Raw genomic sequence first — 27,633 nt, forward strand, 5'->3', positions numbered from 1 at the left:
ATGCCGGGGCTGCTCTGGGAAGGCTGGAGACCAGCGGTGGGGGTCTGGCTACGGTCCCTGTGGCCGGTACCGGGGCTGGGGCTGGGTCCGGGTCCGGGGCCACCAGTCTACGAGATGCACGTCGTTCAGCAGAGGAGGTGAGCGCCGGGAGGGGTCGTCCAGCATGTAGAGGGTCGGCAACTGCCCCGAGGGTCGGCAACTGCCCCGAGGGTCGGCAACTGCGCCGAGGGTCGGCAACTGCGCCGAGGGTCGGGCAACTGCGCCGAGGGTCGGGAAACTGCCCCGAGGGTCGGCAACTGCCCCGAGGGTCGGCAACTGCGCCGAGGGTCGGCAACTGCGCCGAGGGTCGGCAACTGCGCCGCCAGGGAGGGGGAACGGCAATCACATTAAGGGGCAGGGGGTAAGGGGGTAGGGGGGAGGGGGTAAAGCGGGTGGTCTGAGGCAGAGGGGGACGTGGAGCTCGTAGCTCTGAGAGCCCCGGTCGTGGAGTGTGAAAGTCAGGAGGCTCCGAAACTTCCCCACTGCCCACGGACACGGGACTCTGGGGAGAAACGTCAAGTCAAGTTTATTTGTCACATACACATACATACAAGATGTGCAGTGAAATGACAGTGGCAACGCCTGCGGATTGTGCAAATAAATAAATAAAATTACAATTACAGCGTAAAAAATAAAATTAATACAGAAAAAAAATGTGGTTCCTGGAGTTATAATAGTTAACAGTCCTGATGGCCTGTGGGAAGAAACTGCCCGCCTCGCCACCTTGACCCTCTTACTTCATTCAGTCTGAAGGAGGGTCTCGACCCGAAACATCACCCATTCCTTCTCTCCTGAGATGCTGCCTGACCTGCTGAGTTACTCCAGCATTTTGTGAAATAAATACCTTCGATTTGTACCAGCATTGCAGTTATTTTCTTATACATTATTCTTACTTCATTATCTCTGTTTGAAGTCTGAAAACGCATTGGTAGACTATTTGTGGTATTAACCAGAGTTAATAACCCATAACCCGTTAGCCAGTCTACTGTGGACCCCATCCGAAAGCCACCCTTGGCCAGCGACGCCGTCCACATCTATCCCCCCAAGCATTTGCTCCGACCTTCCCTGTCAACCATTGAGTTGTCGTGGCATTACAACACCGACTGTTCTTATCTCCTGAACCAGACCCTCGGGCGGCCTCGGGTTCACACATTCCTCCTGCTGCCGGTCTATTCCAGCCGCAAACCAAGGGATGGAAACCTTTACAAACAAACCCTTTAAAAAATGGGTTGTAAAGAGGAGTCAATCTGGTCTCCACCGCTGGCGCCGTGCATCCATCCCATGGCCAAGCACAGGGTCATCTGCCAACGCTTCTAATGCGATGATATTGCTCCATTAAAACCCCTCATCGGCGCCAGGTAACGTTGAGCAGTTGATGGTAGGAACATTGCTCCTCGTTCCCTCTGGGCGAGAGCAAACAGGCGTTATCGGTGGAGTCGGAGAAGGTGTCAGACTGAGCATAACACAGACTGAAGGAACCCAGCAGGCCAGGCAGCACCCAGGGACAGAAATGGACAGACCCGAAGATAGACACAAAATGCTGGAGTAACTCAGCGGGTCAGGCAGCATCTCTGGAGAGAAGGAATGGGGTGACGTTTCGGGTCGAGACCCTTCTTCAGACTGAAGACTTTCACCCATTCCTGCTCTCCTGAGATGCTGCCTGACCCGCTGAGTTACTCCAGCATTTTGTGGCTACCTTCGATTTAAACCAGCATCTGCAGTATTTTTCCCCCCTGGACAGACCCGGAGCATCGTCTGTCCATTCCTGCTCTCCACAGATGCTGCCTGACCCGCTGAGTTCCTCCAGCACTTTGCCTTTTGCTCAAGAGTCCAGTGTCTGTGGTTCGTTGAATGTCCAACGCATTTGAGCTATTTCCCCCCACCAAATATTTCTTCCCTCGACTCCCCTCTCAAGTCTGGTATTGACGGGTGTAAATGTTAGCACCTGGGACTTGGGCCACCGAACCTGAGCCCAACAAGCTGGCAGCCGGCAGGTAGATTGAGGAAGGGGAGAGGAGAAACTGAGATAACAACATTCAGGTCGACATGTGCAGGAAGGTGCTGCATCTGGTTCACACTGAAGATGCTGGAGTAACTCAGTGGGATCAGATCGATGGCCCCTTTGTCAGGACGAGGGAAGGAAGGTGTGTGAAGGGGCGGGAGAGGTGTGTGTTCTTTGAAAATCACCACTAAAAAAACTGCAGATAATGGAAACCTAAAATGGAAACGGATACGTTGACCCCGCAGAATGTTGTCTTGTTGAGTATTGACAGCATTTTCTGTTTTTATGTGTGGATTCCTTGTTATTGTGTTGTTAACGTTCATTGTCGGTGCATTGTTTACAACTGGGGCCCTTATTTTAGAACACAGTGGAACGTGGCATTGACTCAATTTCTGAAAGACAGCCGTGTGTTTTTTTAAAATTCCTGAGTCTTTTTTTTCACTGATATCCATCCACTGTTGCTGTTCTGACTCCAGCCGTCAGTTGCTCCGCGTTTGTCACCAGGTGGCGCTGCTGAGCTCGCCACCAGCAACAGTGCAGGAGATACTTGGAAAGACTTTTGCATTCCAGGAAATATCTGGCGAGGGAAATGCAAGACTGAACTGAACAGCTTTTGGGTTTTTTTTGAGAGATGTGCTCAAAGTATTGCATGTCTGCAGTCATCCCAGAGCACCAAAACGCCATGAAACATGACAAAATACCGCTCCCAACATCATCAACTCGCTAGATTTCAATAAACTTTGCGACCAATATTCCCATTACCCTGCTAGGACCATAAGGGAATGGAATATGTTACCACCCAACACACCGATGTTCAGTCATTTAAAAAAGGGGATTGAGCAACTGGATCTTCTCAACTTGGTCAAAAAGGCCCACTTCAAAATTTAATCACTACTATGCTCACTCCGACCTGCACGAGATAACCACTTATGGGGTGTTTGCGCAGTAATCAACCAGAACTAGAACCAGAACCATTCTATAATTCAATTATTTCTAGTTTGCTCCTGTTTATTAAACCATTAAGTTCCTATTCACAGCAGATCTAGCACAGGTTAAATGCCAAGCTCTCTTACCAACAGCACGGTTGCAGCACAATTTAGAAAGAAATAAAACTTCTTATTCACTATTCTGACAGTTATTACAGAACACTCGAGACCCCATGTTATAGAAGGCTGTGGGCTAATGGCTGGAACATCTAATTATAAATGTGTTGGCTGACATGGTTTCCGCATGGTACCACTCTAGCAGATAAATTATGGGCGAGATAGGGAGTTAATGCTTTTTACACCATCCTTTCAAATTCTCCCACAGTGGCGCAGCAGTAGAGTTGCTGCCTTTCAGCGCCAGAGACCTGGGTTTGTTCCTGACTGCGAGTATTGTCTATATGGAGTTTGTACGTTCTCCCCGTGACCCGCGTTGGTTTTCTCCGGGTGTTCCAGTTTCCTCTCACACTCCAAAGACCGACAGGTTTGTAGGCTAATTAGCTTCGGTGTAGATTGTAAATTGTCCCTCGTGTTTAGGATGGTACTAGTGTATGGGGTCATCTATGGTCGGCCTGTTTCCGTGCTGTATCTCTAAACCAAGCTAAACCCGTAACAATGGTGGAATGCTGTGATACTTCAACTGATAGTCCGATCAAACATTCATAGTATGGGCCAAGCAAGTTAAACACTGTGTAAAACGCCACAAAATCCCATCAAGCACCACAAAACACAAAAATCACAGCTCAAACAAAATAAAACTTCCTCTAGAATGGCTCATCGAACACGCTCAGTAAAGTCTGGCGTAGATAGATTGTAGAGCTTTATAAGAACAGTAGCTGGTGTCAGCTGTAAATCCCCTCAAGCCTGTTTTACCACTGAGTAAATCCACGGTTCACTTCCTGATGAACTCTGTAATCTGTATCCACCTATCACTTGCCTGGCTTTGCCTTGCCCCACCACTCCTCCAGCTTTTTCCCTCCTACTACAATCAGTCGGAAGAATAGTCCCGGCTCGAATCATCACTGATTCATGTGCTCTAGAGATGCTGCCTGACCTGCTGAGTTACTTAAGCACTTGTACCTTTCTTTGTAAATCAGCATCTGCATTCCCTTGTGTATACATTGGTACCTGTCAGGTTTACAGCAAGAATTTATTTCCTTGCACTGTCACTATCAGTCATTGAGTTTTGTCCAACTCCAGAATCTTGTATACATAAGCCAGGCTAACACTTCACAGCACGACCAAGGAAGTGCCTTTGTATAAGATCCTTAATGCAAGTACTTGTCTTCCTTCTCCCTCCAAAGTCTATTGTAATGAAGAGCACAAGATAAAATCCTTTACCTATTTCACCTTCTGGGGCCATACAAATTGACTTGTTTCTTTTCTGTACGCTACATAGTTAGCTACTTTTCAAAAGTACACCATGGACTTTTGTCCAATTCATTGCCAGGCTACAGAGTTGCTGGTGATACTGACATTCCTCAGCTATCACTAGTTGGCCTTGGGACATGGGATGGATCTTCTTGAACTGCTGCAGTCTCGTGATGAAGGTACTCCATGAGTGTCATTAGAAGCTGAGTCTAGCATTTGTGATCCAACAGTGCAGATTGGGCAGATACATGTCCTCAACCAGTTGGTGGATTAGAAGCAACTCAGTGACATCATGAGAAGTTGAAGGACTTTAAACCTGAGTAAGGTTGTTTTTTTCTTTCCCACAGAATCAGCGAATCACCTCTGCTTTCTGCTGCCAAGGAAAATAAGGATAAGGATATTTATAAACTTGCTCAGTGTACATCTGTTGACCTTTTTGAAACAGGTGAGAGGGTTTTTTTTAAAAAGACATTCTACATGACATTGTGTTGGCTGCCCCAGAACCCACTTCATACATCAGGCTCACCAGTGGGTTCAATGAAACTCTTGCTTTCTCCATAAATCCATAACGCTTCTTCTCCAATATCTACCCTTTGGCCAACAGGTTGATGATTCTCATGGGGCTTTCCTTGTTCCCTCGCTGCAGGTACAATGGGGGAGACAGCTTTGCACATTGCGACCATGCACGATAACAACAACGCAGTTATGGCACTCCTTCGGGTGGCTCCTGAGCTCATCAACATTTCCATCACGGGCAAGGTGTATGAAGGTACCGGCTGCTGGTCCTGGTGCCCACCGTTCTGTCGAGAGAGTCAGCACCAAGATTAGGGATTCAGGGGGTGGGGGGAAGAGATCCAGAACCAACCTCAGTACTCTCAGATCAAAGGCAGTGCCATGGCTCAGTAGTGAGTGAAGAACGTGAGTGAAAATGTAGGGGGTTGTGGGGAAGTGGACTGATGTGTGGGGAGGTGGAGTGAGGAGGGAGGAGACAGGGAGAGGTGGTGGGAGATGGAGGGAAGGCGGGAGATGGAGGGAGGTGGCAGGAGGGGGGGTGGAGAGTGGGATGATGGAGTGAGGGGTGGAGAGGTGGAGTGAGGTGCGAGGATGGAGTGAGGTGTGAGTTGGAGTGAGCTTTGTGGAGGCAAAGTGTGGTGTGGGGAGATGAAGTGAAGTGGGGAGGTGAAGTGAGGTGGCGGGAGACGGAGAGAGGTGTGGGGAGTTGAAGCGGGGAGTGGGGAGTAGGAAAGCACTGTAAGCAGTGGGTCAGAAACGGGAGGGCTGGTTACTGAGTAAGTGTGAATGAGAGGCAGTGAGTTGGCTTGGGCATGTAATCTTTGAAAGGTGAGTGGGATTTTGGCAATCAGAGTAAATAGGTAACTAATCGAAGACCAGTTTTGAAATAGCTGAATATTCGTTCGGCAAACAGGAGTGGCAGCTCTTCACATTGCCGTGGCCAATGAGAATGTGAGTCTAGTGAAAGAACTGATCGGCCGAGGAGTGGATGTGGCCACATCTCGAGCGACTGGGACCTTCTTCAGGCACAGTAGAGGGAGCATCGCGTACTACGGTGAGCGCACAATCTGTTCTGCCCGGGGTTTGGTATCGGAACCATGGCCACAACCCCAGGAGAGTGATCGAATCAGTGGCTGTGTGAGTTCAATCCTCTGACTACCAATAGATAAGTCTCCAAGTAACTTCCTTGATCCATGTAGCTCCTTAAATGTTGGAGGTTGCCCAAAGGTATTTCATTGACTGATTCTACAGCTCTCCAGGTGGCATTAGGACTGGTGCCCAAAACCTAGATCAAGGGTATATTAAAAGAGGACGGATGTATGGAAGATGGCTTTGCCCAGGGAGGCTGTATCTGACGTCAGGTTTAGAAAGCTGACTCTCATAGTGATTACAAGAGATCAACGCTTGAGAATTGCAGGATTGGAGGTTAAGGAATGGCGAGGCAATGATGGCAGTTGAGGAGGGTGGAATGGGATAGACAATGGCTTGAAATTTTCAATCCAAAGCTCCAACTTCACTTTATGAGCTTACTTGGTGATGCGTAACAAGCTTGTTACAATCTGTGATACGGGCAGCACAGTATGGGTGAGCTCATATTTATCAATGGTAAGCATCCCTCCAGTAGGATTTGAATCAAACTGAGAGCATTAGAAAATACAGATGAAAACCTGGTAGCTCAGGATCCGATGATTTTTGGGATGACCTTTATGCCACAACTCCAACTTTGTAAAACCTTTCGAGGCAGAATCATTGTCGAACAATAATTTAATCATTTATGAAGATATTGGACCAAATGCTTAGTGAAATTGAAAGGGCCCTGTTAACACCAGAATTAGATATTTAGGGAGGGAATCTCAGGGGTTACATTTTTGTTAGCTGAGGTCAGCCAGCTTTCGATTCTGGTTACATGCCTCCAAGTTTCACTTCTGGCTGCATTTGCTTTGCAGGAGAACACCTATTGTCCTTTGCCGCTTGTGTTGGAAACAAAGAGATAGTCCGAATTTTGATTGAAAATGGAGCGGACATTGCAGCACAGGATTGCTTGGGTAAGGGCAAAGCTGGATGCGACCGAATGCCAGTGATATGGAATGGAGTGGAATGGAACAGTTTATTGGAATGGAATACTTTATTGTCACATGACACTGGGCACAGTGAAATTCTTTGCTGCATACCCAATGTATACAAATAGCAGCCACCTAAGGCGCTGACAAAGTTACCAAGCACGCCGGCTCCTCCATTTGTTCTTTTGTGGAGGATATCAGAGCACGTCCATGATTGCCTTTGGAGGGAGACCTCCAACAGGTGCTTGGGTCAAGTCCATTGCCTGCAAACTTCAGTCGCTCCTGGTCCAGAGTTTGGGTAGGAACTGGGATTGGGGCCATTGCAAAAGGGGAGGGGGAAATTGGGGCATCAGTTGTTGCCCAGGGTAAATCAAGGGCTGGAAGGATTGGAGCAAAGAACTTGGGGGACAGGGGCAGATAGTGGCAATGAGATCGGGTGAGTGGGTAGAAGTAGGGAGAGGAATATTCTTTTGCATGTGCAGTGCCAGAATTTGAAAGGTCAGTAATGAATCTTTCTGTCAGGGGTTTTAATCCAGTTGGGAAAACCTTATTGTTCAGCAGTTCATGCTCAACGAACTGCAGTTACTGCTACCAAGGTGCAGAAACCCAGCAGCCCAGCTACTCACAACAAGATCCCAAAAGAACAAAATGATAATTCCAGGATAATCGAGACAGAGGAGGCTGCAGATGTTGAAATGTTCAGTGAAAATCAAACTGATGGAGGAACACAGCAGATCAGGCAGCATTTGTGGAGGAAATAGACATTTTAGATCGGGGAGTATAAATAACCCAGGGTTCTATAGGCCAGTGAAGCTCACGTCAGTGGCAGGGAAACGACTGGAGACAGTTCTTTGAGATAGGATTTACTCCCATTGGAAGAGAATGGAATAATTAGGGATAGCCAGCACTGCTTTGTAAACGGCTGATCCCATCTCACTAACTTGATTGCGATCTTGGAGGAGGTGTAGGAAATTGATGGATAGGGCAGTGGACGCTGTGTTCATGGATTTTTGTAAGGCTTTTGAGAAGGTCCCTCGTCGTGGGCTGATCCAAAAGATTACGATTTACGGTGTTGACAATGACATGCTCGTATGGATTCAGAACTGGCAGAGAGTCGTGGTAGAAGATAGATATTCTGACTGGAAGTCTGTGACCAGTGGAGATCCACAGGGATCTGTGATGGGACTTCTGCTGTTCGTGATGCATATTAATGACCGAGACGTGAGATGGGTTGAAGACTAAGTTTACTGACATTGAAGAATGCTGTCAGAAGATAAAGCGGGATATTGATCAGCTGCAGAAATGGGCAGAGACATAGCAGCTAGAGTTTAACCCGAGCAAGTGTGAGGTTTTGCAGTTTGGGAGGCTGAATGTATGTAAGGTGAGAGAATGCAGTTGATGGCAAGACCCTTAATAGCATTGATGTGCAGAGCAATCTTGGAGTACAAGTTCACAGCTCACTGACGGCGGCCACACAAGTAGGGAGGGTGGTAAAGAAGGCATATGGTATGCTTGCCTTCATTGCTTGGGGCATTAAATATAAGACTCAGGAAGTCATGCTGCAGCTGTAGACTTTGGTTGGGCCGTATCTGGAGTATTGCATCCAATTCTGGTCACCCCCGTTAGAGGAAAGATGTGAAAGGTTTGGAGCTGGTGCAGAGGAGGTTTAGTGGAATGCTGCTTGGATTAGAGGGTTTCCGCTGCAAGCGGATTATGAAGAGACGGATTGTTTTCTCTGGAATGTCAGAGGTTGAGGGGGGACGTTATGGAAGTATATAAAATTATGAGAGGCATAGATAGGGTAGACAGTTGAAACCTTTTTTACCAGGGTGGAAATGTCTAACACTAGAGGGCGTAGCTATAAGGTGGGAGTGAGAAAGTTAAGTGGAGATGTACAAGGCAAGTTTTTTTACTCAGAGAATCATGGAGGCCTGGAACATACAGCCTGGGGTGGTGGTGGAGGTAGATAAGATAGTGGCGTCTAAGAGGCTTTTTAGATAGGCTCATGGAGGTGCAGGGAATAGAGGGATATGGATGAGATCAGTTTAATTTAGCATCATGCTCAACAGAAACATTTTGCACTGAAGGGCCAGTTCCTGTGTTCTACAGTTCTATGTTCTATCTGCTGAGTTACACCTGTTTGCTCTGCCAGTAGAAAATAGATTAAGGTCTCCCGGTGGCTGAGCACTTCAACTCCCCCTCCCATTCCCAGTCTGACCTTTCTGTCATGGGCCTCCTCCAGTGCCATAGTGAGGCCCACCGGAAATTGGAGGAACAGCACCTCATATTTCGCCTGGGCAGCTTGCAGCCCAGCGGTATGAACATTGACTTCTCCAACTTTAGATAGTTTCTCTGTCCCTCTCTTCCCCTCCCCCTTCCCAGATCTCCCACTGTCTTCCTGTCTCCACCTATATCCTTCCTTTGTCCCGCCCCCATGACATCAGTCTGAAGAAGGGTCTCGACCCGAAACGTCACCCATTCCTTCTCCTGAGATGCTGCCTGACCTGCTGAGTTACTCCAGCATTTTGTGAATAAATACCTTTGATTTGTACCAGCATCTGCAGTTATTTGCTTACACTTAAGGTCTTTGATGGTCTTTGTGGACTCAATGGGCCCACAGGTCTGTATCTGTGCCCATTCTCTGTGACAGATTGAGGCGGGAACGGTTCTGTAAAACGCCAAGCAACCAACGGTTTGTGGGAGTGAAGATCGGAGGAGAGAGATTGAGTTTAATTGGTAAGAATGTGATCCATTCATTTGAAATGCCTTAATTCTGATATTATTTTACCAGGTAATACTGTTCTACATGTTCTGGTGCTGCAGCCAAACAACGTCCTTGTCCCACAAATGTACGATTTAATTCTGTCCTGTGATGACCCAGAGAATGAGATTCCAGTTGACATGATCGTCAACAAGAATGGCCTGTCTCCCATCAAGCTCTCTGCATCTGAAGGAAACATTCAGGTCAGGAGCTTTTGGTTTCTATTTTCCTGTAGCTGATCTTCATGTTGGGTAACTAATAGACTCTGCAGTCAACTCTTTTCTTTAAGTCAAGTCAAGTTTATTGTCATATGCACAAGTACAATGAAGGTCTTGCTTGCTTGATCAGTAGTACATAGGTTAGATTAGTTGAGAGACACAGCACAGAAACAGGCCCTTCATCCCACCCAGTCTGCACTGGCCAGCGATCCCCGCACACTAACACCATCCTACACACACTATAGACGATTTACATTTATACCGAGCTAATTAACCTACAAACATGTATGTCTTTGCAGTGCATACTGTTCGACTCAGGTAACACACAAAACATAAATTATACTTACATTGTGCAAGACTGTAAAAAGAAATAGATTGTACAAAAACAAGATATTAGTGCAAAAGGCAATAAGAAACACAACACATGGTAGTGCAAAAGCTGGTCTGTTATATTCTGTTGCTGTTAAGGTTCTTGGGTTTGTATTAAGATGTGCCTGGATGTGAATTTGAAGAACTGTGACCTACAAGGCTATGAATAGAGTGTTGGAAGGTGGGATAAGGATTAGACTACTGTTCAACAGGGATAGCCATGGTAGGCTGAGTGGCTTCCGCCTGTGCTCTACATTTTCTATGATTCCAAGATGTAAGATTGTATTGATAAAGTCAAGACATTCTATTAGAGTTGTAGATTTTCTGGGTGTTTACATTTTTTTTGTGCTTTAATGAAGTCTAGGAGTTTTACAGTTGACAGATGAGAGAGGAAGAGTTCAAATCTAATGCTCCAATGCCCTCAAGTGTGGGGCAGCCTTGATGGAACAGCTGATCTTTCATCGCTTGTCAATATTAGATGTCTGTGCGGCAGTGTGAGGCTGGTAATAGTGAAGCTTCAGCATCTCTGTGTTCCTGATTCCATCAGCCATTCCTCTCCCATTCCACCGCTGTCTTGCTTTGTCCTCGCTAGATGTTCCAGCACCTGTTGATGAGGAAGGAGCTGGATGCCCCCAGGATCTATGGTCCTCTGTGCACCATGTACTACAACCTCTCCGAGATCGACTCGTGGGGCGATGGCAACTCAGTGCTGCAGCTGGTGATCTCCAGTGAGAACAAGGAGGTAAAAGGAAGAACTGTTTGGGAGAAGAGTGACTTCACCAGACAAGCACAGAAAGTCAATATCCTGCTATAGAAAGAGAAAATGCTGGAAGTACTCAGCAAGTCAGGCTGCATCTGTACAGAGAGAAGCATTTATTCTTTTGGGTATGAGCTCCTTTGTCAGAACTGGGAAACACAGATAAAAAAGGTTAATTGTTAGTTACTGAAAAAATGGTGGAAACAATGGAAGGAGCAAAGTGACTAACGGGGATAACTTTTAACTTTTTCACATAAAGGGTGGTGGGTGTATAGAACGAGCTGCCAGAGGGGTTAGTTGAGGCAGGGCCGATCACAATATTTAAGAAACATTTAGACAGGTACATGGATAGGACAGGTTTTGAGGGATATGGGCCAAACACAGGCAGGTGGGACTTGTGTAGACAATAGACAATAGACAATAAGTGCAGGAGTAGGCCATTCAGCCCTTCGAGCCAGCACCGCCATTCAATGCGATCATGGCTGATCACTCTCAATCAGTACCCCGTTCCTGCCTTCTCCCCATACCCCCTCACTCCGCGATCCTTAAGAGCTCTATCCAGCTCTCTCTTGAAAGCATCCAACGAACTGGCCTCCACTGCCTTCTGAGGCAGAGAATTCCACACCTTCACCACTCTCTGACTGAAAAAGTTCTTCCTCATCTCCGTTCTAAATGGCCTACCCCTTATTCTTAAACTGTGGCCCCTTGTTCTGGACTCCCCCAACATTGGGAACATGTTTCCTGCCTCTAATGTGTCCAATCCCCTAATTATCTTATATGTTTCAATAAGATCCCCCCTCATCCTTCTAAATTCCAGTGTATACAAGTGTAGATGGCACAAGATGGCCAGTGTGGGCAAGTTGTGTTGAAGGACCTGTTTTCACACTGCAGGACTCGATGACTCTATGATAGGGTGAGACCAAGCTGTTGAATACTGAGTGTGCTCCTTTGCCAGTGTTGTTTGTTGTCAATTACTGAACTGTGATACTTTCCCAGTTCTGATGAGTCATTGACATTGATTCTGTTTGCCTTTCCACAGATGCTGCCTGACCTCCTGAATGTTTCCTGCATTTTTCTAATTTTATTTCATGTTTCCAACATCTGCAGTAGTTCTGATTTTCATTAATTTCTCCTATCTCATTGCATAGGCACTGAAGATTTTCCGTCTTTCCCCAATGAAAGAACTCATCCTCTTGAAGTGGAATAACTATGCAATATATTATTTCCGGATCTTGGCTTTCCTCTACCTTATTTACATCACCATCTTCACATTCTGCTGCACCTATCGGCCACTTAAACCAAGACCTGACAATGCAACCAGTGAGAAGGACTCCAGAATATACGTTGAGAGAACATTACAGGTTAGTACATGGTGTTCCCCCATCCCAGTTCTCACCAGCTTTCTAGCTGCACTGTCACATTCCATAACAGTTTGGAGTCAAAGGCCACGATATAATGTCAACATTTTGTTGATGTGGGGTTACCCTGATAAAGAGTGCAAGAACAGAGTTGAGATGGGGGAATAGGCTGATGTTTGATGTAGTGTCCACGCTGGTGTAGAGGCACTAATGAAGGTTAATACAGTGAAGAGTGAAATAACTTGAATGTGTTCTAAAATAGCGAGGTTAATACATGCTGAGGTTAGTGAGATGTGCGTTTCTTGGTATTCTGTTTTCAGTCTGAATCAAGCATAATAAAGTCTTTGCATGACGAATGGGTTCCTTGGTTCAAATGTGCATTTATTTTACAATAAACACTTAGGATTGAACAGTGGGGCAGCTGATAGAGTTGTTCTCCCACAGTTCCAGAGACCCGAGGTCAGCCCTGACCACGTGCTGTCTCTTTGGAGTTTGTGCGTTCTCCTTGTGGCTTCCTTGATTTTCCAGATGCTCTGGTTTCCAAAATTGTGTGGGTTGCTGGATAAACTGCCTATCGTAAATTGCTGCTGGCCTTGCTGAGCCTTTTCTATTTCCCTTTGTGCCTCTGACTCAGCTCATGAATTTGTAATTATCATCGCAACAAAAGGAATATACAACAATGTAAACCTTTCATTAGTGAAGCAGTCTTTAATGTTTTTGACCATTTTGGCAGGAAAGCTACGTGACCAGTGAAGACCACTTGCGATTGTTGGGCGAGATTATCAGTGTGTTTGGAGCAGTTGCCATCCTGTTTTTAGAGGTAAGAAACGTCCCACATTCACCCTCTCCAGCTCACTGAGACACCGCTGCTACCACTTCGGAGCAATTCTCCCTGAAATTATGGACCAGATGTTCCTTTTAAAGTAGCTACAGGAGAGGTTGCCCTCTCCACTGTTTGCATGTAAATAGTTCTACAATCTAGCTGAGGGGCAGGTGCAAGACTGAACTCAAACGTCCAGAGCTGCCATCAGGGTTACAGCACTGGCTGTTAGTTTCCCAGGAGTGGTGTCTCAGTGTCCAATATCAGTGCCTTATTATCTATATCATTGGAGACCTTTAGATTATCTGCAATCGCACGTTACTGCACTTTATCTTGCGCTCAACATTATTCACGTTATTCCCTTTATCGTGTATCTGTACACTGTGAATGGCTCAGTTGTAATCTTGTATTGTCCTGTGGAGTCATTTAAGTTCCTTGGAACCATCAATTCCGGGGACCTTAAATGGGGGGCCACCATGGACTCCACAGCCAAAAAGGCCCAACAGAGAATGTATTTACTGCGGCAACTGAGGAAACACAATCTGCCACAGGCAATGATGGTCCAATTCTATACAGCTATCATTGAGTCCGTCCTCACCTTCTCCGTCATGGTCTGGTTTGGCTCAGCCACCAAGCACGACATCCGGAGGCTGCAACGGAACGTTCGATCAGCTGAGAAGGTTGTTGGCTGCAAACTTCCCCCCATTGACGAACTGTACACTGCAAGGGCCAGGAAGTGAGCGGGCAAGATCATCTCTGACCCCTCTCACCCTGGCCACAAACACTTCGAAGCACCTCCCTCTGGAAGGCGACTCCGGACTGTCAAAGCAGCCACAGCCAGAAATAAAAACAGCTTTTTTCCACAAGTAGTAGTTCTACTCAATAACCAAAGTCTGTAGTCTCTTTTTTGCTCTGGTTTATTTTCACCCACATGTTTAGACCGTGATGGTGTATCCTTATTGTTTTGATGTGTTATGCTTTATTCTTAATTGTTAACTGTATGTTTGTGTTGTCATTTGTGCACCAAGGCACATTCCTTGTATATGCATACTTGGCCAATAAACTTATTCATTCATTCATTCATTTCTGCTGACTGGTTTGCATGCAGTCAGCTTCTCACTGTACCTCTGTACACATGACAATGACCTAAACTAAACTAAACTAAACTTCCAACACTGTAATGATACAAAGTCACTGGATGATTTACAGGGTGATCTTTGCCACAGGAAGTGGTTCTTGTCCATCTTGTCACTTGCCTTTTTATGAAGTGATAACTGTTAGTAATAACCAATCAATGTACAAGGAGAAAAAACTTAATTAGCAATGGTTCCTTCAAATTTTTACTGTTGGAGATTTTCAATTATTATCTAGAAATTAAACCCTATAACAATGTTTCCGTCGGATCCAGCGTCAATAGTCAATAGTCATTTATTTGTCACATACACATAAATGTGTAGTGAAATGAAAAATTACCCGCAGTTCAACAATAAGACCAATAAGAATAATCAATAAAAATGCAATAACACATACAATCATAAACCAACACCAAACAAAAGAAACATCCATCACAGTGAGTCTCCTCCAGTCCCTCCTCATTGTGATGGAAGGCCAGAATGTCTTTTCTCTTCCCTGCTGTCTTCTCCCGCGGTCAGGCTGTTGGAGTTGCCACGTCGGGGCGGTCGGGGCTACCGACATTGAAGCCCCCGCCGGGCGGAGAAAATCCCGCGGCCTATTTCAGGCCGTGCCGGACGGTGAAAGGTCCGCGGCTGGCCGACCCAAGCCCCGCGATTCGGGGCGGCAGTAACACAATAATAGCTGTCTTTTTATGTATGTACAATTAATGTGACGGAAATTTGAACCTCCAAGACCTGATCCTGTTTCACACTTGGTACTTCAATTACATCAATGAATCACATTGTGCTGCAAGTGACCACTGATTGAGGGTTGTCTGGTTTTACTGCCAGACTGTGGAGCGCAGTGCTTCAGTGCAGGCTCTTTTGTTGCCTTCTCTCTAAGTACGATACCTGCCCAATGTGATTTGATTCACTGTTACCATTTAATATTTCACATGTCATTCCTTTTGATAGGTTCATGATGTATTGAGATATGGACCGAAGAAATACTTTGGAAGGACAGCTCTAGGTGGGCCCTTTCACGTCATCAAGTAAGTTTGAAGGATGCCACCTACTTGCAGATTCCCTTTGCATCATTGAAATACCACTGAAGGGGCAGATACTCTATGAACTGCCGTGAAGTATGTCTGTCTGTCTCCTGTATGTGACTGCATTGGATAGGTCTTTGTATGTTCATGGTGAGAAATGAATGTTAACATTCATTGTGTAGGAAGGAACTGCAGATGCCTGTTTAAACTGAAGATAGACACAAAATGCTGGAGTAACTCAGTGGGACAGACAACATCTCTGGAGAGAAGGAATGGGTGACATGTAGGGTAGAGACCCTGAACGTCACCCATTCCTTCTCTCCATAGATGCTGCCTGTCCCACTGAGTTACTCCAGCATTTTATTAACATTCATTCATGGAGAGCAAGGCCATGTAATATAAACATGATGAGACTGGTGAGGTATTTCTGTAGATGTTTTCAGTGTAAGAAATCGTGTCTGTCTCTTTACTATAAAGATGCCTGTGATACTCTTCAGGTAGGGTATCAATGTTTATGTACACTGTAATAAGGGCCCACAGGCAGTAATGTGAAGTGGGTCATTGTGTATTTGTTTAAGACATGTTATCAGTAAACAGCAACATTTACTGACAACTTCCACACTATTATATTCATTTAACTGTGAAGGATCCTGGGTTTTGTGTCACACTGAGGCCGCAGATTTCAGCCGTATGAGTTTTCTGTATGATGCCGAATGCCACATCATTGAGAGTCTAAAGATATGTACAGCCAATATAAGTACGGAGAAGGCAGATAATGACATCACTTAGAACATAGAACATAGAACAGTACAGCACAGGAATTTGTGCCAAACATGACACCAAGTTACACTGACACCATATGCATATACATCGTCCATTCCCTGCATATCCATGTGCCTATCCAAAAGTATTTTAAATGTCACTAATCATGTGTACCTCCACCATCACCCCTAACAATGTTCTCCAGGCCCCCACTGCTCGCTGTGGGTTTTTTGTTAAACTTGTCCTGCACATTTCCATTAAACGTTCCCCCTCTCACTATGCCATCTCGTATTAGACATTTCCATCCTGCGAAAAAGTTCCTGACTGTTTACCTATCTGTGCCTTTCCAGTCTCCCGTCATCCTCTGATTGTTCCAGAGAAAACAATTCAAGTCTATCCAACCTTTCCTTACAGCTGAAACTCTCTAATCCAGGCAGGATCCGAGTAAACCTCCTCTGCATTCTCTCCAAAGCCTCCAGATCTTTTCTGTAATGGGATGACCAGAACCGCACAGAGTACTCCAAATGCATCGTAACCAAAGTCTCATGGAGCTGTATCATGACTTCTTGACTCTTTTACTCAATACCCTGGGGCAATGTAGCCAAGACTACCGTACCCCTTCTTTATCAACCTATCTACTTGTGCTGCCATGAATTATGAACTAGCACTCCATGGTCCATCTACACATCAATGCTGTTAAGGGTCTTGCCATTAACCGTATACTTTCCCCTTACAAGAAGAAGAATGAATGTTTTTGGTTGTGACCTGATGCAGGGTTTTGGCTTCTAAGGCACTACCGTTCCTTTCTCCCCACAGATGATACTCGATCCACTGTATTCCTCCAGCAGATTGTCTGTTTGCATTCTCCTATGTCCTTGTGTTTTCAGAGGGCACATAGTTATTCTGCAGATAAATAAGATCCGTTGTCTTTCAACAGTTGCGCTTGGACATCACACAGGTGATGAACAGTGATTGGTACACTGCCGCTAACTTCACTTGGGGGAGTTTTACACTGTGGGGGAATGATGCTGGTACAAATGCAAAAATCCCATCATAAAAGTAGGACTCGAATCTCCGAGTGGGTGCGAAGACACCCAGAAACCTGCCATTTTGTGACTTGTGGGGAGCCCTTTATGTTTTATGTTCTGCAAAGGGATGTGATGGCCACCACCTTTCAATTTCATCCTCCATCTTATTCTTTCACCAAGCTTCATTGAGCCTCTAATTCTCCTTTGTTGTGCCCTATCCGGCTGTCACTTTTATTTCCTTTTGTCTCCTCCATATTTGCCTTGCTGCTGAGTCTGCCCTCGTCCCTCTGTTCCACAGTATCTGCTATGGCGTTATGGTCTTGGCTGTGCTGGTGTTACGGCTGGCATCCCTGCCTGGTGAGGCGGTTCCCATGTCTTTGGCCCTCATCCTTGCCTGGTGTAACCTGATGTACTTTGCTCGAGGCTTCCGGTTGATGGGACCATTCACCATTATGATCCAAAAGGTAAATGTTTCCAATTGCATAGATGTTATAACTGTATTAATAATTGATGTACAGGCAGTCCGTGCATTACGCCATGGTTCTACTCCTGAGAACTGATCAATAACCCGAAGTGTTTGCAAGTCGGAGATGAACAAAAACAGTGTGAGGGAGAGGATCACTGAAACAGTTGTGCCGAGAGAGCGGACAGGCGCGAGGACAGGCCAGCCAGATTCATCGGGAGCGAGCGAATGAATCTACACAGTGTTCTCAGCTCTGCTCAGTCCAGCCTCCGATTGTTGCATCTTAGGGAAAGTGAAAGAAGGAATGTAGAAATACCCCATCCCCACTCGGCAGCAAACGGCAAATCCACCCCATCCATTAAGTCCATCCTGCCATTCTCCCAACCTCTTGATCATCTGTACCGTGTCCGTAAATCAGGCGTTCATAACCCGGGAGGATCTGAACATCAGAGTCGATTATAATAACAGAATAAAGTTCAAGCAGAATAAAATGGGGTTTAACAAAGATGCAATTTAATCCAAATTGGCTGGCATTTAATGAATGCGTCAAACAAGCCTGTTATAATCATACATAATTCTATGACTCAAAGAGAGTTTTCTGGTGGAGACTTGAACGTAATGCTAGCAAGGAATAATCATAGCAAATCTAACACAGAAATAGGTCCTTTAGCACAACAAGTCCCTGCCAACTATCAATCAACCTTTCTTACAGCATGCCACCCAAACCATTTTTTCTTCCTCAAATTCCCATTAAACACATCTTCTCATGGCAATTAGGGATGGACAACAAATGCCGGCCTTGCCAGTGCGGCCCAGACTGTGAAAAATAAATTAAAAATAGTCATTAAGTTTTGACCCGACTACCTCAGTGGGGAATCAACTGATGTATTGAACAAAATAACCAAAGATTAGTACAACTTGTTTTTTATTAGCACTTGAGTTACTTAACTATGTATGTTTACCACTGACTAATAACTTTGCACTAGATTTACTATTCCAATATAATTTCTTACACTAAATCGCAAGACTCATGGTTTGGACTCGAACACTACCCATGTCAGATCAAACTGTTGGGTTCACACCCACAGGGTTGCAGCCTGCTCTGAGTTTTGAACTCGGGGGGCCTCCTTGCGATGGTTGTACCCAATATCAATGGGTATCCTTCTTTTATACGATGCTTCCTCTAGTTTTCTGAAGGTTTTCTTTGCTAAATTGGCCCAGGCGCTCATAATTCTGAAGTCAATCATCTCAAGTTGTCATTCATCCAAGAACTGTTTCAACAAAACATCTTATTTCCTTATCAGGCTAAAAAGTCCTCTATTTATAAGGATGTCTGTTCATATTTTTTTCCTCATCATGCAGTAACCTCACAAGACATTCCCAGAGATCCTTATCTTGTCAAATCACACAGTTATAAAACTGTCTCAAAACTCTCACCAAGTGTCGATCATATGATCTTCCTTTACTGTACTCTTCTGTGGTTCCCAGCACATCTGTCACTCTCTCTCTCTCTCTCTGTCATTCTCACTTTCTCTCTCCGTCACTCTCTCTCACTGTCACTCTATCTCTCTGTCATGCTCTCTCTCTCTCTCCCTCTCACTCTCTCACTGTCAAATGCTCTCTCTCTCTCTCTCTCTCTCTCTCTCTCTCTCTCTCTCTCTCTCTCTCTCTCTCTCTCTCTCTCTCTCTCTCTCTCTCTCTCTCTCTCTCTCTCTCTCTCTCTCCTCTCTTCTCTCTCTCTCTCTCTCTCTCTCCTCTCTCTCTCTCTCTCCTCTCTCTCTCTCGCTCTCTCTCTCTCTCTCTCCCTCTCTCCCTCTCTCCCTCTCTCCCCTCTCCCCCTCTCCCCCTCTCCCCTCCCCCTCTCCTCTCCCTCTCCCTCTCCCTCTCCCTCTCCCTCTCCCTCTCCCTCTCCCTCTCCCTCTCCCTCTCCCTCTCCCTCTCCCTCTCCCTCTCCTCTCCCTCTCCCTCTCCCTCTCCCTCTCCCTCTCCCTCTCCCTCTCCCTCTCCTCTCTCCCTCTCCCTCTCCCTCTCCCTCTCCCTCTCCCTCTCCATCTCCCTCTCCCTCTCCCTCTCCCTCTCCCTCTCCCTCTCCCTCTCCTCTCCCTCTCCCTCTCCCCTCTCCCTCTCCTCTCCCTCTCCTCCTCCTCTCCCTCTCCCTCTCCCTCTCTCTCTCTCTCTCTCTCTCTCTCTCTCTCTCTCCTCTCTCTCTCTCTCTCTCTCTCTCTCTCTCTCTCCTCCATTTTTATACTCTCAATCTCTCTTCCTTGCAGAGCATTTCTCCAGAGTCCTGTCGAGACACTTAGCAGCTTGTCCTCAGCGACACAAGGCAAGATCTGAAATATGCAATCCCATTTTTCCATTTGTTAGCATTCTGTATCACGACCATCTGTCAGTTTGTCTGTCAGATCTCCATCTTTACTGAGAGAGACCGAAAGAAAGTGAATAGGATTGTGCTGTGGTAATGGAACAACTGGCTTTCTAGCCCGTACTGTTTTAATATCCTTTAAAATTAATTAAGCATTGATTATGGGAGAATCCCATAGCATCTCAGCTAAAGATGGGTCCACTTTCAATGCCAAAGATTGGCCATTAGTGGAATCAGAGGAAGTGTCTCAATTGTTCCACAGGGCTGGGGGGAACTAATCGGCTTGAATTCAATTCTGACTAACACTGTCCTTTCCTCTTCAGATAATATTTGAGATTATACTGCCCTTCCTGGTGCTGATGCTCATTGTGCTCTTGGCTTTCACGTTCAGTGAGTATTCAGGGATATTTCCTATGTAACAGTAGCTTTGTATTTTGGAATTATGTAGGAAAGGTGAAGAACTCCAAAAATATTTCTGGCATGACAAAGCTATTCATTCTTTCCTTTCTTTCTGTTTCATATGTCCATTATTCTTTCTCTCTCTCTCGTCTTTCCTCTATCTTTTCTCCCTTTTGCTCCTGCACAATTTGAAGTGTAAGACCTACCCCCAGATTTACATAATGGAATGGACTTGCCAAAAGATGTGTCCCTCTCCGCGGCAGTAAGTCAGTGCATGGGGTCACAGTAACACTCTATCCCCTTTAGGTGGGATCAGCTTTGGAGGGGGAGTGCAATGCATCAATCAATTACATATTGTGTTTAATGTCACCACACTCAGGAGGACTTCAAATCATTACTCCCAACAGGTTTATGTGCCGTTTTCCCCAGGCTGAATCAAGAGATTGGGTGAGCCTTGTGGAGGTTAATGACACGGTGTCCATTCCTCTTTAATGTACACTTGTTCTCCATGACCCGGTCTTTCATTTCCTTTCATTGTCCCCCATTTCCCATCTCTTCTATCCCTTTCTACTTTACACTTTCTATATTCAGTTTACTTTCTATTTCACTTCTGCTGAGTTTGTGAAGTTGTCAATTCGGTTGCAAAGGCACATTTGGGAAATCTTTGGCATTACAGTATATCTTTGTGGCGTTCACTGTGCATATATTCTGCTTTGCCAAGACTCAAATTGGAAGTAAGTGGGGATTGTGGATCTTGAACCAGCCATAAGAATTAGAATGTCTTCAGAAAAGGTGCATTTCTACTTCTTCCCTTAAACCTTTGACTTCCTTCTTTCTTTGTCCACCTACCTAGTTTCATCCTCCTTTCCAATCTCCGTGACTCAGTCCACGTTACGTCTCTTGTTGAGTACAGGTTTAGAGCTGTGCTGTCTTTGATTGCTCCCTTGGCCTTTCCCCAGGTACCCACCTGTCGTTCCAAGTCTTGGATCCTGAAAAGTGGGAGCGCTTTGTGGATTTCAGCACTGTTCTGTTCACCATGTACCTCCTCTTTTTTGGTCTGGTCAACATGCCACTCAACTGGGAAGTGTATCAGCCCGACATGGCACGGTTCCTTTACGCCATGTACACCCTGCTTGCTTTTGCCATCATGGTTTTCTGTGTTATCCACATAATGGGAGAACTGATTCGACGGATCGCAAAGGAGCGCGAGGACATTTGGAGAGCTCAGGTACAGTGCCTTCCTGACACGTTCTTAAAGTAGTTTCTTTGTTTAAGTGAAAGACACTGACTGCAGTGTAGGCCCATCAACTGATGCATGCAGGTAACCAAAGGCAGGCTTCAAATACAAAATGGTGACAGTTCAAGATCAATGTGTAACTGGAATAGTGCAAGATAAAGCCAAATTAGAGGGATATTCACTGTTGGAAAGGTTCTTCTCCCTGAAGCACCATATTGAAGCAACGACCAAGAAAGCACGCCAACACCTCTACTTCCTGAGAAGGCCTAGGAAGTGTGCATGTCCCCTACAACTCTCACCAACTTCCCCAGATGAACCATAGAAAGCATTTTATCAGAATGCATCATAGCTTGGTTGGAAACAGCTCCATCCAAGACCGCAAGAAATTGCAGCAAATTGTGGACGCAGCCCAGACCATCACACAAACCAACCTCCTTTCTATTGACATTTATACCTCACGCTGCCTCGGCAAGGCCAGCAGCATAATCAAGGACGAGTCGCACCCTGGCCACTCCCTCTTCTCCCCTCTCCCATCAGACAGTTTCTTCCCAGTTGTTATCAGGCACTGAACCATCCTACCACAACCAGAGAGCAGTGCCGAACTATTACCTGCCTCATTGGTGACCCCGGACTATCCTTGATCGGACTATGTTGGCTTAACCTTGCACTAAATGTTATTCCCTTATCATATATCTATACACTGTAATGGCTCGTTTCTAATCATGGATTGGCTTTCTGCTGACTGGATAGCACGCAACAAAAGCTTTTCACTGTACCTCGGTACACAAGGCAATAAACTAAACTGAAAAAAAATACCATTTAGAAAAGAGGTGAGACTGTATTGGAGTGCAGAATTGTATTCAGTTTTGGTCATTCTGCTGTAGGATTGATGTCACTAAGCTGGAAAGAGTGCAGATAAGATTTGGTATGTGTAAACTGTCCCTAGTGTGTGTAGGATGGAGTTAATGTGCGGGGGATGGCCGGTCGGTGTGGACTCGGTGGCGCAAAGGACCTGATTCCGCGCGGTATCTCTAAACTAAACTAAACTAAACTAACTTTAATTTAGCGAGCTGTCAGAAAAATTAAACTAAACAAGGTCTTGCTATGTAGGAAGGAACTGCAATGCTGGTTTGTACCAAAGATAGACACAAAATACTGGAGTAACTTAGCAGGCCAGGCAACATCTCTGAGGAAAAAAACGAATAGGTGACTTCTTGGGTCAGAACCCTTCTCCAGTCTGAAAATAGAGGTGGGGTGGGGTAAACTGGAGGCTAGAAAGGGCCAGAACAAATCATGTCCGGCAGCAGATCACCTCAGGAAGGGTGGAGTCGATAAAGGCCTATTCTATTGTTGGCTGGGGAAGGTGTGATAATAAGAGGGATACATGGATGTGACCAGTGGAACTGGTAATACAACTAGAGTGGGGAAGGGGGGGGGGGGGGGGGGGGGCGAGAGGGACTGCAGGAGTTACTTGAAATGAACTAAATCAATGTTCATACCGCTGGGTTGTCAGCTGCCCAAGTGAAATGGGAAGTCTTGCTGTAATGTTATGTAATATCATGGAAGGGAGTTTCTCAATCCTTCCTGGACTGCCCACCATCTTTACTCTTGACACTTTCTCCCGACCTCATTAGCCAACAATACCAGGTTTCAGTGAGGCTGGGGAGTGAGGTTGCTCCCGTGCAGTAAGGGTGCTCGGTATTCAATCAATTTGTTCATTTGAATTCTAATCAATCAAATGAAAAATCCAACTTTGCGCTATTTTCTCTGTGGAGGGGACTCACAATTTATATGTCTTGAGTTAACCCATTTGCTAAAATAGTCCTCAATGGTAATTGAGATGTGTATAAGGTCATAAGGTCGTGTGATAGTAGAATTAGGCCATTCGGCCCATCAAGGCTGATCTACTCTCCCTCCTAACCCCATTCTCCTGCCTTCTCCCCATAACCTCTACTAATCAAGAATCTATCTATTTCTGCCTTAAAAATATCCACTGATGGCCTCCACAGCCTCCTGTGGCAAAAAAAAACTACAGATTCACCACCCTCTGACTAAAGAAATTTCTCCTAATTTTCTTCCTAAAGGTACGTCCTTTAATTCTGAGGCTATGACCGCTAATCCTAGACTCTCCCACTAGTGGAAACATCCTCTCCACGTCGACTCTATCCAAGCCTTTCACTATTCTTACATACTATTCTTACGCTATTACATATATAACATGTTTGTACAGTGTTTATGCACAGCATAATTCCAGGCTTTGGTCAGTTCTCCGGAGGCCATCTGTATCCTCTCTTTTTCTCAGCACAACCACAGCTGTCTGATGCTGACATGCCAGCGCTGGCTGTAATACTTAAACCCACCAGGAAACAGCCCAGGCAATTCATCCCAGACCCTGTCAGATTTCTTGCTGGCACCAAAATCTTGCTGAGGAGCTGATGATCAAAATTTTTTTGTCACAATTAGCACTACTCAAGGCTTCAGATGACTTCCCCTGGGTTGGGTTGATTTCATCCAGGTGAGGAACATCTTCCCAACAAGTTCGGGTCCTCCAGGTTAGTGGGGAGGAGAGTCCCTGCTCAAGGTTCTATCAGCAAGAGTAGTGTTAGAATGAATTCTCTTCTCTTGCTTCTGGATACTGCTGTCTGGTGGATGTGAGAAGTAATGAAGTCATTATCTGCTTGAAGATGATCTTCACCTGTCTCTCTGAACTGAGTGCAGCTCAGCTGACATACATTGCAATGCAAGTTGAAACTCTCTCATCCATCACCCTTGGGGCCTGACCAGTGCCTGACAGAAGAACCTAATCAGAGAACTTGCCTTTGACCATCTTCCTCAGAGAGGAGAACTGTTCTTTCCAATCATTGAATCATTGAATGAGGAAAAACTTTTTCAGTCAGAGAGTTGTGAATCTGTGGAATTCTCTGCCTCAGAAAGCAGTGGAGACCAATTCTCTGAATGCATTCAAGAGAGAGCTGGATAGAGCTCTTAAGGATAGCGGAGTCAGGGGGTATGGGGAGAAGGCAGGAACGGGGTACTGATTGAGAATGATCAGCCATGATCACATTGAATGGCGGTGCGTACAGGCTCGAAGGGCCGAATGGCCTACTCCTGTACCTATTGTCTATTGTCTATTGAATCATTGTATTGTGGGGAATACAGTTATAGGGAATGGAAGCTGGATGGTTACCAGAATTATCCATAACCTGAAATTTCAGAAATGCTGTTGGTTGAGATTGCAAAAAATTGTTCTCTCATGTTAATTAGTGAAATATAGTTAATTTTACATCTGAATTAGAATTAGTTAATGAATACAGGTCTGTACTGCAGATTCAAAACATGCTGACCACAGGTGTTACCAGACCACAGAATGCCAAAGAGTTTCAGCCTGTATTTTTTCCTGGAAGTGTGTTTTAATACCTGTCCTGCACATTAAACACTGCTTGCTTAACTCCAAGGTCGTCGCAACAGTTCTGCTTCTTGAGCGTCGTCTTCCAAGCTGCTTGTTTCCTCCTTTGGGAATTTGCGGGAAAAAGTATGGACTTGGAGACAACTGGTACATCCGGTGAGTTTAAAGGCCACTATTTATGCTAGCCACAAAATTCAACATATTACTGCAGATGCTGGAAAAGTGAAATGAAAACAGAAGGCTGGAAACACTTCACAGGTCAGGCAGCATCTGTGGAGATAGTGTCACAGAGCTGCACAGCTCAGGAACAGGCACTTTATCCACGCCAATTGGCATAGTGGGAATTGGCATCCTGTTTCCATGCCCCTCAAACCCTTCTTATTCATAGTTGTTCAAATGTCTTTTAAAAGTCAGATTTGTATCTGCTTCCACAGCTTCCTCTGCTGTTCACTTGGATATCAGATACGGAGTGAAAAGATTACCGCTGAGGTTTCTCATAAATCTCTCCCTTCTCACTTTAAGCCTGTGCCCTCTAGTTTTAGAATCCTCTAACCTGGGAAAAAGACTGTGCCCGTTCACTGTATCCATGGTCTTGCGCACCTTAACAGGGTCACTCCTCAGCCTCCTACACTCAATGGACCCCAGGCTAACTAACCTCTCCCTATAATTGTACGCCTCCATGCCCAGGTAAGATTCTGGTGAAAGGAGTTTAGATCTGAGACTCTTCATCACTTTTGGTGACCTGCATGAAGTGTTAAATCTTTCTCTTTCCAAGGAGAGATACACACTCTACTTCGATATTCATTTAGTTTAACCAATTGTAGCAGACATCCCATTTAAAGCCATTTGCTCATCTGTGACCTAACTAATTTCCCAACTCCACTTGTACCAAATCATCCATTTTGGGACTTGGACACCAAGAACATTGTGACCCCTGCACACCACATGCGTGATGCCCCCCTTCCCTCATCCGCCACCCAACCTCCTGAAATGGAAACGGTCAGAGCGCACTTCTCTAAAGTTGATACTCAAAGGCAAAGGTGACTTTTTGTGCCAACGGGCCAAGCTGTTGAGTGATTTTAGCATTACCTGTAAACGGTGCACCTGCCCATTGAAAATTCAGTGCAGTAGGATATAACTCATCACCCTGGTGGCAATGGGGGCATATTCTATTGATCTTCCTTCCCCTAAGCCTCAAAAATAAATGGCAGATGCTGAAAATCAGAAATTAAAACAGAAAATTCTGGAAGCACTCAGCATTTAGTGCATCTGTAGAAGAGAAACAGTTAATGTTTCAGTTTGAGGACAATTCATCCGGTTACCTGATAACAGCACTTTCCATCGTGTAGATGCAGAACAGGGTTGCAACCAGGAGAGCCACTGCTCCAGAGACTGGGTTCTCTCCGGACTTCCAGTGTCCTCTGTGGAGTTTGGACATTTCTACTGTAAATGCATGGGTTTCCACCGTGTGCACCAGTTTCCTCCCACACCTCAATGACCTGCTGGTTGGTGGGTTTATTGGTCGTTGTAAATTGTTCCTCGTGTGTGGTTGAGTGGTAGAATCTGGGCAGAGTTGATGAGAATGTAGGGGGAACACAAAATAGGATTAACGTAGGATTTGTGTAAATGCATGGTTGATGTCATGCATTGAGTCAGCTCAGACTCGGTGAACTGAAGGCAGGTTGGGTCAGTCGACTGAAGGGCCTGTTTCCATGTTGAATCTCGATGCCTCTACGAGATGCTGCGTGACCTGCTGAGTGTTTCTAGCATGTCCTGTTTTATTTTAAAGCCATACATCATTCTATTTAAAAAAAATCTTCATTCTAACCTTCTACACATTCCTCTGGCAGTTCATTCCTGACACGGACCACGCTCTGAGTGAAGAGGTTGCCTCTGAAGTTAGGCAACTTCCCCTTTGATATTGAATTACTCCTAATTCCTGGACTGCTCGGTGCGGCAACTGCAATGATGTTAATGTTTCATTTGCCGCTTTCCACAACCCCTTCAATTCAAGAAAGCTCCTTATCCTTGGCAAATATCAGCACCTGCTTGTCTAATAATGATGTAAAAGACATAATCAACACTCCAACTGCAGCCCAGCCACAATTCACAGTTGTCCGAGTGCTACCAGATGGTAAAGTCCCTCACTGCAAGAGTGCTGCTGATTCCAACTCCTCTTCCCCTATTATGTAGCCATGAGACTGCCATTTCAGTGTTCATATACTGATTAGGGATGTATGCTTTGATAGTTTTACAGTGCTGTCCACAGGAGTTTCACTGGGACTATTTGTACAATGTGTACTATTTGTGGGATGAGGCAGGCTAACATTGGTGTCGCCTGTTGCAGGGTGGATTTCAGGATTGATAACACTGTCTTGGAGATCCCTCCTAAAGACAAAAGTGTGGAGCCAAAAGGACAGGAGAAAAGGATGGAGAAAGAAGAGACATCAATCAAAAGCGAAAGCAAGCAGAGGACTCATCAGAGATGCCACATGGTGAGGAAGAGGAGAATGCGCCAGAACCCTGGTGACCTGTACAATATGAGCTATGATGAGGCCTGA

The 27,633-nt window shown here is 45.5% G+C and overlaps 1 protein-coding gene across 1 annotated transcript; it reads left to right on the forward strand.

Annotated features, from left to right (window-relative positions):
* On the forward strand, positions 1–27,633 carry LOC144594913 (transient receptor potential cation channel subfamily V member 6-like). The gene is made up of 15 exons (XM_078401842.1): positions 1–137; positions 4,743–4,840; positions 5,042–5,164; positions 5,822–5,962; positions 6,855–6,953; positions 9,760–9,932; positions 10,909–11,058; positions 12,222–12,434; positions 13,165–13,251; positions 15,339–15,415; positions 17,501–17,666; positions 20,354–20,420; positions 21,389–21,657; positions 25,122–25,228; positions 27,420–27,633. The coding sequence occupies exons 1-15, from the start codon at positions 1–3 to the stop codon at positions 27,631–27,633; spliced, it is 2,121 nt and encodes a 706-aa protein (XP_078257968.1).

The sequence above is a fragment of the Rhinoraja longicauda genome, chromosome 6 (genome assembly GCF_053455715.1).
Source record: "Rhinoraja longicauda isolate Sanriku21f chromosome 6, sRhiLon1.1, whole genome shotgun sequence".
Taxonomy (NCBI): Eukaryota; Metazoa; Chordata; class Chondrichthyes; order Rajiformes; family Arhynchobatidae; genus Rhinoraja; species Rhinoraja longicauda.